Source organism: Grammomys surdaster, unplaced genomic scaffold, assembly GCF_004785775.1.
Source record: "Grammomys surdaster isolate TR1022 unplaced genomic scaffold, NIH_TR_1.0 125562, whole genome shotgun sequence".
Lineage (NCBI taxonomy): Eukaryota > Metazoa > Chordata > Mammalia > Rodentia > Muridae > Grammomys > Grammomys surdaster.
In genome coordinates, this window is record NW_021620409.1 from 1,314,346 (window position 1) to 1,326,496 (window position 12,151).

Here is a 12,151-nt window from a genome sequence, read left to right on the forward strand (position 1 = left end):
CTCTCTCTCTCTCTCTCTCTCTCTCTCTCCCAGTTTTCACAAATGAATCAATATTCCTATGAGGCATTTCTTAAGTTATACTTTAGAATATCTTTATAGTAGAGATAGTTTAGTAAGGCATTAAATTCTGTATTAAGCACAAGATAAAGCATAATTTGTACTTACTGCAAGTCATAGAAGTTAATAGGATTATAAAATAATCATTTTCATTATAGTGTAAAGGTGAAAGCATTAACAATATGATTAAATCAAGGTTTAATATTTTCACCGGGCAGTGGTGGCGCACGCCTTTAATCTCAGCACTTGAGAGGCAGAGGCAGGTGGATTTCTGAGTTCGAGGCCAGCCTGGTCTGCAAAGTGAGTTACAGAACAGCCAGGGCTCCACAGAGAAACCCTGTTTCAAAAAACCTAAAAAAAATTAATATTTTTTGTAATATTAAATCTATTGTTCTAAACCCATTCTTTTTTCTTAGTTAATTGTTTAGAATAAATGATTAAGTACTAGGGGTTCCTAGTTAACTATGGGTTATGTAGGAGTCAACTAAAAGGTGGGGAACATTTGAACAAAATTTGCATATATAGTGAACATGGTCAATCTGTTGTCAAAATTCCTTAAACATTATAGCTATTTACATAGAATTTAACTTGTGTTCTGCACTTTCATTAATATGGAGATGATTTTAAGTATACAAGAGAATGTACATAAATATATAGGAATACTGAGACATCTAATGTAAGGCACATACGTATACAAACATTTTAGTGTGCTCGTGGGAATTTCTGAACCAATTCCATGAGGATACCAAGAAATAAATAGAACTTATCATGGTGCCTGTCGCCAAGATCCTCATGAAAGCTGAAATTAGAATGGACAATAAACATAATTATTCACTGATGCTGCTCGATTATTGCCTGTTGTTTTAACATTTTTTGATGTGAAGACATATTTTTATTTCCTGGAAGTGTTTCATACATAATTATCGAGACATTTAAATGTGATGAAATTTCCCAGTTAGAAAGCTAAAGCTAAAAAATTTAAAATATAGTTTATGGATAACATTTTTTAATAAAAAGTTGATTTTCTATAGTAGTAAATTTCCCTACTTCTTGAAGAACAGTGCAATTCTTTTGACTGAGTCATTGAAGGCCTGTTTGACTTGTTTGTTTCTCAAGGTGTAAATGAATGGGTTCAGCATGGGAGCAATGGAAGTGGTGAGAACCATCACACCCTTGTTGAGAGCCACTGAGTCCTTTGCTGAGGGTTTGACATAGATGAAGATACAGCTGCCATAGGTGATGGAAACCACAACCATGTGGGAAGAACAGGTAGAAAAGGCCTTTTTCCTCTGCTGGGCAGAAGGAAATCTTAGAATGGTCCTGATTATGTACACATAGGAAAGGCTTACACACAGAAGGGTCATGATAAATGTCAACACAGCACAAACTATCACTATCTGCTCTATGAGCCATGTTTCTGAGCATGAGATCTTTAGGAGGGGGTATGCATCACAGACAAAATGGTCAATAACAGAGTCACAGAATTCCAGATTGAGGCCCAGGCTAAGTGGTGGCAGGATCACAAACAAGCCAGCTGCCCAGCAACAGAGAATAAGTCTTGTACAAATCCTGCTGCTCATGATGGTGATATAATGCAGGGGTTTGCAGATGGCTACATATCGGTCATAGGACATGATGGCCAGCAGAAAAAATTCTGTCACACCAAAAAGATCAGTAAAGAATATTTGAATGACACAGTTGTTATATGTAATTGTCTTGTCACCTGTTGAGATGTTGTATAAGTATCTGGGAATGCAAGCAGTTGTAAATGAGATTTCTAGGAAGGAGAAATTTTGTAGGAAAAAGTACATGGCAGTCTTCAGCTGTGAATCTATAAAGGTGAGGAAAATGATGGTGAGGTTCCCAGTCATACTCAGCATGTAGGTGAGAAACAGAAAGATGAAGATCAGAGTTTTCAGTTGTGGGTCATCTGTCAGTCCCAGTAGGATGAATGTTGTTACTGTGTGGTTTCTCATAATTAAATTGTTACCTCTATCCAGTCTGCATTTAAAAATCAGAGATATCTGTCCAAGAGTAGTGATTAACTGGGGAAATATTATGATATTCAACAAATTGTTACCTCTATCCAGTCTGCATTTAAAATTAAGAGATATCTGTACAGGAGTAGTAACTTTTGGGAAAATATTACGAAACCCAACTCATATACATACATATGTTCTGTTTTACAAACATGAACACACTGATTGCTTAGGTGTTACAATTTTTGATCTTTTCTAGGTAGGTTTAGAAAATCAAATTGCCTTGTCTATAGATTTCATATGCCATGTGCCCTTTCTTCTCTTTGCATTTAATTCTTAAATTATTATTACTTTTTATTCAGTTGGTCTTTGGGTTCATGTTTTCCCAATCAGTTTGAGTTGCCTGCTAATGCTTTCTGAGACTGCAGTCCTCTTTAGAGCCTGAATCCTGAAGTGAAATCTTTCACTATCTTTGGTCTGTTCATGTGTTTCTTGAGGTTTTTATTTATAAAAATCACAGACATTTTCAGGTTCAGTTTCAGGTTGTTATTAGCTTTCTACTTGTGATCTAATATGCTGTAGTCTAGTATTATAATTACAAAAATTTATATATTCTTTAAACAGTTCCTTTAATTATTACCTCATCTCATCTTATTTAATTCCAGTTAAAAATTATATTATTATATGATCTTGGAATAAAGAAAAGAAAATTTCTTGAGGGAAGGTTTATTGTATAGTAAGATAATGTTATATATAAGACATATATTTGAAAAAAATCATCACAATTGCTCTTAGTGTTTAATTTTGGAGTACACTCGAAATACCACTACCAAAATCATAAAGTAAAAAAAAAATGCCATATTTAACTGTTAATCCTGTCTTCAAAGCTATCTCAACTTCACTGTCTTTTAGTTTAGTATTAATATGAAAGTGACATTACCCTTCATACATATTCCACACTGAAACACTAAATATGCAGTATTTGTGATTAGCAGGCACATTTTAATTATTTCAGTGGACCTACAATCCTTTTATTTTCCCGTTAATATGTTCAGTTGTTAATATACCAAAGTCACTTTTTGTCCATTATTTATATTTAAAATTTGTAGCAAAATTATTCCAACAGTATGAAATTTGTTTCGATTTACGGACTTTGTAAGTAGAGTGTGTGTTTCTAACCACACAACATTCACAGCACTCCTTCACAGCTTACCTTGAGGACTCATATGTGTTTCATCTGTCACCTTTCTTTGTAAGTTTGAGGCACCTTTTTTCTTGCTGATGCCTTTATGTAGTCCTTTGTATTTTATTATTTGCCAACATAGCTCTATTTTCTTGAAATTTTAAACTCTAAAAATGATTACTCCTCATATCAGTCATGTAAGTGAGTAAACCTGGAACACAAGCCCAAAAATGAAGTATTTGATGCATATACCTAATTCTATTTCATTGTGTATCTTTTAATCAAGCCAATATGCTAATGCTATGATTACTAAACATTTTCTACAGGCTTCATTTTAAGACAAGCACTTGGCTTACCTATCAGGAATAATCTTCCTCCAATGCTCTTTTTTTCCAGTTCTATTCCGGTTCCTCAGTCCACAATTTTACAAATTTCTAGAGAACTGCATGCAGGTATTTTTCTACAGTTCTCAAATTCTCCAATTTTTGACAATCTCTTATTTCTGGTTGCGTTTTTTATTAACCAGGGTCTGCATAAGTTATGCAAGAACCACTGAGCCTCAGTTTTCACTGTTGCTTAATATAACCTTATTAATGCCCATGTCATATCCAATAACGAAACCCTCCAAAGTGCTGTTTAAATTACTACTATGTTGTGTTTTCTATCTATGATTTTAATACAGTCTGTGAAGCCTTTTTGACTAGAGGACCATGGGACCCGAGTGTCAATAAAGAACTTAGAGTTGACAGGGCAGAATTCATCGTACTCACTTTCTGGCAGTTGTTCACAGCCTTTTTCTCTTAGTTATTTAACCACAAGGATTCATGTAAATATAATGTAAAATGATTATTTCTAGTGACCATTGATTAAATCTAGTCGTGAAAAATACATAGTAGTCTGAATGCGTTATTAATCATTTGGATTAACTTTCTCATTGATGATGCAGTACCATCCTAAGAAAATAACTTTCTTACTTCTTCTAACCCTGAAAAATAGGTTCAAAGGAATGCCTTCTAGTTTGGGAAGAGCTGACATTCTGAATTCTTTGCTCAGAGAGAGGGTTTTCTAATATCAAGATCAATAATTTTTATTAATTTGCCACATCTACAGTAAATAAACACAAGAGTCCTTGGTGACCCAGACTCAAAAATAACTAATGAATCATTTGTGGGAATAGGACCTTTGGAGACTTAGGACATCAAAATCACTTAAAGGAAACTGCAAGGAAAGTGTAGAATCTAATTAAAAGATATCCTAGTCCAGTTTCTTATAATTAATGCTGTTGTGTCTGCTGTAAAAGATTTAGCTTTTATTTCCTGTACTATCATTTGTTATGTGGTGAATAAATTACATATTTTTAAAATACTACTCAGTTCTATTCTATGTGAATAATGTTTTAATTTTATTTAAAAAGTTAATTAACCATTGTGTTTATGTGTACTTGATGTGTGTGTTTGCATACAATGTGTGTACCACAGTGACATGTGGATGTCAGAGGACAAATTTGTGGAGCTGTTTCTCTCCTTCCACCTTTATGTGGATTCTGGAGATCAAATTCAGGTTTCCAGGCTTATACAACAGATCTCTTAAGAATGGTCCCATAATATTATTTTTGCAAGTCAAACTAAGGAGCTCAGGAGAAGGTTCAGTGTAGAGAGTAAAGTGCTTCATGTGACAATATGAGGGCCTGAGTTCAATCCCCAGTACCCATGTGAAGCTGGTTTTGGTAATGTGACTTTCTAATCACAGTGCACCTGTGGAAGGTGGGAAGTAGAGACAGGAGAAACTGTGGAAGCTTATGGGCCTGCCATCTTGGCATTTTGCTAGAACAGAGCAGACTATTTCACTGGGAAATAAGTACCGTGGATCCAAAGGTTTATGGGGAAAAGTATGTGTTTACCTTTTTCCTTCGGAAGCAAGAAGAGTAACTTCTGGTACCATGAACACTAGTCACTATTGGTAATGGCTCTAGGTAGACACTAGTTCTACTTTGTGTTCAATAATTTGTGTAGGTATTGTCTTCAGCAATAGGCTTTACTTGTCAGTTTGTGATCAGCAACCAATAGCTTTGGCAATAGCCTCGGTTGTTTGGGAGTTCCTATGGCACCCCTTTGGCCAATAACTTCACTAGATATAATGCCGTCCCACTATTAGAAACTTCATTTGGTGACATGAGATGTTCAGTTGGGGCTCCATCTTCCCTATTATTTGGCAGTTTAATCTGGATCACCTTCATATATGTATATATTTTTGGAGACTTCTACTGCATTAGATTTCCATACAGCCCTTCAAATGATCCTTTAATTTAGTTGTATGTATCTGTATTTTCTCCTCAGCCCAACTCATCCCTTCCCCTACATTTGATTCTCCAGTTCTAATATCCCCATCCATCCATAATGATCTATTTAATTTCCTCTTTCCAGGAAGATCCACCCTAGCTCCTTGGTCTATATCTAATATCTGTGCTTATACAGACTGTAGCTTGCTTACCAATGACTTAACAGCTGACACACATACATATAAGTAAATATATACCATATTTGTCTTTCTGGGTCTGGGTTACCTCATTCTATCTGGATCATTTTTTCTAGCTCTATACATTTACTTCTCTCTCTCTCTCTCTCTTTTTTCTTTCTCTTGTTCTTTTTTTTTAACTTGTCTCCATCAATTAAATAATTTAGTTTACATCTTGATCATAGCTTCCTCTCCCTCCTCTCTTCCCAGTTTCTCCCTCTCACCTTCCCTCCTTCTTTCTTCTCTCTCTTTCTCCTCAGACAAGGGGAGCCCTCTCATTGATTCAATCCTCCTTGGCTTATCAAGTTGTAGTAGGACTAGGTGCATCTTTTATTGATGGTAGACTAGGCAACCAAGTTAGGTTAAAGGGATCCAAAGGGAGGCAACAGAGTCAGATGCAGCCCCTGTTGCTGCTGTTTGGAGGTCCCAAGTGAAGACCAAGCTATACATCTGTTAAATATGTGCAGGGACCCTATGTGCATCCCAAGTATGCTCACTGGTTGGTGGCTCAGTCTCTGTGAGCTTTTATGAGCCCAGGTTATTTGATTCTTTAGCGTTTCCTATGGTGTCCTTGACTTCTCTGGCTCTTTCAATCCTTTCCCTCTACCATAAGTTTTCCCAGCCTCCACCTAATGTTTGACTGTGGTCTGCATCTGTTTCCACTAGTTGCTGGGTGAAGCCTCGCAGATGTCAGTTATGCTAGGTTCCTATCTGTAAGTATAACACAATATCATCAATAGTGTCAGGGGTGGGTTCTCTTTTATGACGTGGGTCTCAAGTTGGGCCAGTCATTTTTTGGCTATTACCTCAATTTCTGTTCCCACTTTATCCCTGCACATCTTGAAGACTGGTAACTTTGTGGGTTGAAGGTTTGTGGCTGGGTTGGTGTACTCATCCTTCCATTGGAAGTCTTTTCCAGTTACAAGAGGTCAGACTGATTTCTATAGTGGCAGTAAGTTTGTACTCCCACCAGCAATGGGTAAGTGTTCTCCCTACTCCACACCCTTGCCATTGTGAGCTGTTACTTGTTTTATTGATCGTAGCCATTATAACAGATTTGAGACAAAAATCACAAAGTAGTTTTGATTTGCACTTCCTTGATGGCTAAAGACATTGAACAATTCTTTGTTTCTCAGCCATTTGAGTTTCCTTTTATGAGAATATTCTGTTTAGATCTGAGCTCCATTTTTTTTTTAATGAGACAGGGTTCTTTTGTATAGCCCTGGCTGTCCTGGAACTCACTCTGTAGACCAGGATGGCCTTGAATTCAGAAATCCACCTGCCTCTGCCTCCCAAGTACTGGGATTAAAAGCATGAACCACTACTGCCTGGCCTGTGCTCCATTTTTAATCTGTTATTTGTGTTCTCTATGTCTAGTTTTTAGAGTTCCTCATATATTTTAGATATTAGCCTTCAATTGGATATGCAATTGAATGATACTATTTTTTGCCTTACAGAAGCCTTCAGTCTCATGATGACCCATTTATTAATTGTTGTGCTTAGTTTCTGTGCTGATGGTATCATGTTCAGAAAGTCTTTTCCAGTTCCAATGAGTTTAATTCCATTTTCAGCCATTATTCTGAGGTAATGTCTGTTTGTTGTTAAAATGTATTTCTTGTATACAGAAGAATGGTGGATTCTGTTTATACCTCCATTCTGTTAGCTTGTGTCTTTTTAAAGGGGAACTGAGTTCATTGATATTGAGAGATATCAATGAGCAATGATTGTTACTTCCTGCTAATTTGATGTATTAGTGTGTGTGTACAAGTGTTTCTCTTGTGTTGGTTTTAATTTTGTGAAATTATTTATTTATTTTTTTCTTCAGTATAGTTAGCCTTATTGGGTTGGAGTTTTTGTTCTACTATCCTCTGTAGTGCTGAATTAGTGGAAAGATATTGTATAAATTTGATTTTGTCCTGGAATATCTTCATGTCTCCATCTATGGTGATTGAAGGTTCTGCTGAGTATAGAAATCTTGGTTGATTTCTGTGGTCTCATAGGATCTGCAATACCTCTGGTGATGCCCTTCTAGCTTTTAGAGTCTCAGATGAGAAATCGGGTGTAATTCTGATAGGTCTGCCTTTATATGTCACTTAGCCTTTTTCCCTTGATGCTTTTAAATTTTTTCTTTGTTCTATATATTTAGTGTTTTGATTATTATGTAGTGGGAAGATTTTCTTTTCTGATCCAATTGGTTTGATGTTTGATCTGGGAATCTTCCTCTTCCTCGTCTTCTATTCCTATTATTCTCAGGTTTTGTCTTTCCATAGAGTCTCAAGTTTTGCATCATGAACTTTTTAGATTTTGCATTTTCTTTCACTGGTATATTGATTTCTTCTATTGTATCTTCTACACCTGAGATTCTGTCTTCCAACTGTATTCTGTTATTGATATTTATGTCTGTAGCATTCTCTTTCCTATGTTTTCCATCTCTAAGATTGCCTCAGTTTGTGTTTTCTTTATTGTTTTCATTTCCCACTTTAGGTCTTGGGTAGTTTTATTTATATCCTTCACCTGTTTGATTGTATTTTCTTATATTTCTTTGTATTTCTTTGTTTCTTCTTTTAATGCCTCTATCTGTTTGAATGTATGTTCCTGTATTTCATTAAGGGATTTATTCATGTCCTCTCTAAAGGCAACTATCATATTTATATGATTGGATTTAACATTTTCTTGTGTGCTTCAGTTTCATCTAGGGTTTGTTGTAGCATGATAGCTGAGCTTTGGTGGTGCTATATTGTCCTGGGTCTTGTTGATTGTGTTCTTATGTTGTCCTCTAGGCATCTGTTTTTACCTGGTGTTGAGTGGATGATCCTGATGGCAGCAGGACTTCTCAGGATGGTGTGGGGAGATATGAGCCAGACATTGGAGGTAAGGGTACCCTACTCTGTTGGCTTTGCCTCAGGCTGACCCAACTCTGCAGGTTGTATGGATCCTATTCTGCAGGCTGTGTCTAAGTCAGACACAGCTGGGGTGACAGGTGGATCCAGTTAGGATGCATGGTCATGCAGGGTTCCAATCTGGTTAGTTTTGGGTCCCCCAAAAATTTCCACTGAGAGGCAATATGCTCTTGGAGTCCTGTGAGGCCTCTTTGGACCATGGAGCAAAGTGAGAGGTAGACAATAATGCTCAGGGGACTGGGAGTGCCCCTATTTCCACTTTCCTGACTTGAACTGTTTTCTTCATTTCACTCTATGTTTATGTTTTCATAAATTTCATTAATGGATGTTTTACATATACCTTTTGAGGACCTCTAACATATTTTAAAAGCCTATTTTAAGTTCTTGTCTTGTTCCTTGGCTATATTGCATTTCTCAGAGCCTATGGTAATGAGACTGATGTACTCTATTGGTGCCATATTATTATGGTTGTTATTGATTGTGTTTTAATGCTAGCATCTAGATATCTGGGTTTAGGCTGATTGTGATTCTAGGTGCTGATATCTGGTTGTGTTTGTTGGGTGGTTTTCTGTTGCCTTCTCTTAGGAGAACATGGTGGCTGTGGGTCACCTAGCAGGGAATGCTTTTGAGATCCTATGATGTATGACTACTGGATGTCTTTGGTAGAATGCATTTCTAGGTATTGGAAACTGACACTAAGGAATGTGAATGAACAAAAGGTGTGGAGTTTAAGTATGTCTAGAGGAGGGAATAAAGCACTGTGTGCAAACAAGATCTTCATAGACCCCTGGGAATTGGAATAGAAAAGCAGTGGCCAGAATAAGTTGGAATGACCTTGGGGAGTTGCATTTGGAAGAGATGAAGGATAATGAAGATTGCCTGCATGATTCCTTGGCTATCATGACTCACAGGTTTTCAGAGACTCAGGTAACTGTGTTACCAGTTTTTCCTACTACTTTGCATGAATTTTCATGTTTTTAGTTTTCCATTCATTTTCTTATTATGCATGAATGTTGTATCTTAGGTTTTAACTACAACAGCTAACTGCTCCTTGAAAAATTCTGTGAAAACTTGGTCAATGAACAGAACTTAAATCAGTTTCTTGTTCACCTAAATGGTTAATGGAAGTTTCAGTTTTGTAGTGATTGGGAAGTTCTCCCTAGATCGTTTTATAGAGAAAATATTAATAAGATCATTCATAACCAGCACAAAGCAGAGAAAGTAATTTAAGAATTGCCATCTTTTTTTTGTAAGTGACAAATGGATAATGAATATGTTTATAGACCATGTCTCTCAGTGGTATATATCATTTCCACATTCATTTGATTAGCTACAGTGTAAAATAAAAAGACATGCCTAAAAGTTCAGATAGTATAATAGAAAACCACAGTCTATTGTGTTTCCAGGGATGACAGTCATACAACAATTTTAGGTTGACTGCAAGACTAAACATATTAAAAAAGTTTGGTTTGAATCAAGATAGATAAAGTCATGTTCATAGTATGCAAGTTTAAGAAGAAAGTGTGAGTATAAAAAACAAGGATAAAATAATATTATAATAAAGGTTCAGATTTTGTATTCATTTATTTTTCTTTAAATTTAATATTCTTTAATTTTTTTTACATCTTTGAGAGGAAAGCAATTTTTTTCATCGAGTAATTGAAAGCTTGCTTCACTTGCTTGTTTCTCAGTGCATAAATAAAGGGATTCATCATTGGTGAAATTGATATGATAATAAGTGAAATTCCTTTATTGATAGCCACATCATCCTTGGATGAAGGTTTGACATAAATGAAGATGCAGCTACCGTAAGTAATGGAAACAACTATCATGTGAGAAGAACAGGTGGAAAAGGCCTTTTTCCTTTGCTTGGCAGAGGGAAATCTCAGAATGGTCTTGATGATATAAACATAGGAAAGGACAACACATACAAAGGTGATGATGAATGTCAACACAGCACCAACTATCACCATCTGTTCTATCAACCATGTGTCTGAACAAGAGATTTTCAGGAGAGGAGCTGCATCACAGCAAAAATGATCAACAATATCTGAGTCACAGAATTCCAGGCCTAAGCCTAGACCAATTGGTGGGAGAATGATGATCAGTGCTGCTACCCAACAGAAGAAGATGAAGTTCTTGCAGACTCTGCTATTCATGATGGTCATGTAGTGCAGAGGTTTACAGATGGCCACATAGCGATCATAGGACATGATAGCCAGGAGAAAAAATTCTGTAACTGCAAAGAGGTCTATGAACAACAATTGACTGGCACAAGCAATATAGGTAATAGACTTGTCCCCAGATGATATGCTGTATAGAAATCTGGGAATACAAGAAGTTGTGAGTGAAATTTCTAAGAAGGAGAAATTTTTGAGGAAAATATACATAGGTGTTTTAAGATGGGGGTCAATCAGAGTGAGGATAATGATGGTTAGGTTACCAGATAAACTCAACATGTAAGAAAGGAGCAGAAAGATAAAAAGCAGAATTTGCAGTCGAATGTCATCTGTCAGACCCAGCAAAATGAAGGTCGTTACTGTTCGGTTTCTCATTCTTGATTATTGTTTCTGTCCCAATCTGGTTGAAAAATAACAAAGATTTTAAAACCTCAGAGTTGAATCAGGTGCCAATCTCAAGACAAGCTAACTTGAGTGTCATTTTCATATTACCATTGCTTAGTGAAGAAGCAAGCACATAGTACAAGTTGATGTTTGAACGTTTCTTTGTGTCACATAATAGCTCATATTTGAATCACATATTTCATACTGCTATTATGTGCCTACACTCTAGCTGTAATTGATATCAGTTTAACACATAATCTTATAAACATCATTCCACAAAGATGTCCCTTTAAATTAATTGTTTTTGGTCCAACACTCTGCTTTTCCCTAACTTCTCTTCCCAGAAAAGATTTTAGAAGAGAACTGCTAAAATAAATGAAGAATGTTCTCTGTTAGATAATCTTAACATTATATTCATCTATAGTATTAGTTATTAGCTGATAAATACTTATGCATTTGCAGTCTAGTTTCTAAGTACTTTTTACTGTGGCTGATTAAAGATCCAATTAAAGGTTACAGAGTGTGATGGCACACACCATCCTGGCAGTTGGGAGGCAGAGGTAGGTAGATCTCTGTGAGTTAGAGGCCATCCTAGTCTACATAGTGAGTTCCAGGACAACCAGGGCTATGTTGACAGACACCGACTCAACACACCCTCACAAAATGATTCATTTAGTTGTGCTGTAGTTCACATGTTTTTACCAGACTGATTTATATTTCCATATAAATTAACATATTTTTTATATGTGATAATTAGTGTTGATTATATTCTCCTCTAAATGTCACAATAGGATGTCTATTTACCTATTTTGTGATTGCTAAGACAGGATTCTACAAAATATTGTTTTCTAGCTTGTAAGTGGAAGTGTGAAACAGAATCACTCAATTATTTGATTTTTGTGATGAAAACACTAGTACCCTCCAGTTAGCTGCAAGTTTAATATTCTCTAGACA

The 12,151-nt window shown here is 36.1% G+C and overlaps 2 protein-coding genes across 2 annotated transcripts; both read right to left on the bottom strand.

Annotated features, from left to right (window-relative positions):
• Positions 1–1,100: 1,100 nt before the first annotated feature.
• On the bottom strand, positions 1,101–2,033 carry LOC114638269 (olfactory receptor 6C2-like). Its single transcript, XM_028786685.1, has one exon. It carries the CDS (start codon positions 2,031–2,033, stop codon positions 1,101–1,103), a length of 933 nt encoding a protein of 310 aa, XP_028642518.1.
• An 8,219-nt stretch (positions 2,034–10,252) lies between these two features.
• LOC114638271 (olfactory receptor 6C2-like) lies at positions 10,253–11,188 on the bottom strand. Its single transcript, XM_028786688.1, has one exon. It carries the CDS (start codon positions 11,186–11,188, stop codon positions 10,253–10,255), a length of 936 nt encoding a protein of 311 aa, XP_028642521.1.
• Between the last annotated feature and the right edge of the window lie 963 nt (positions 11,189–12,151).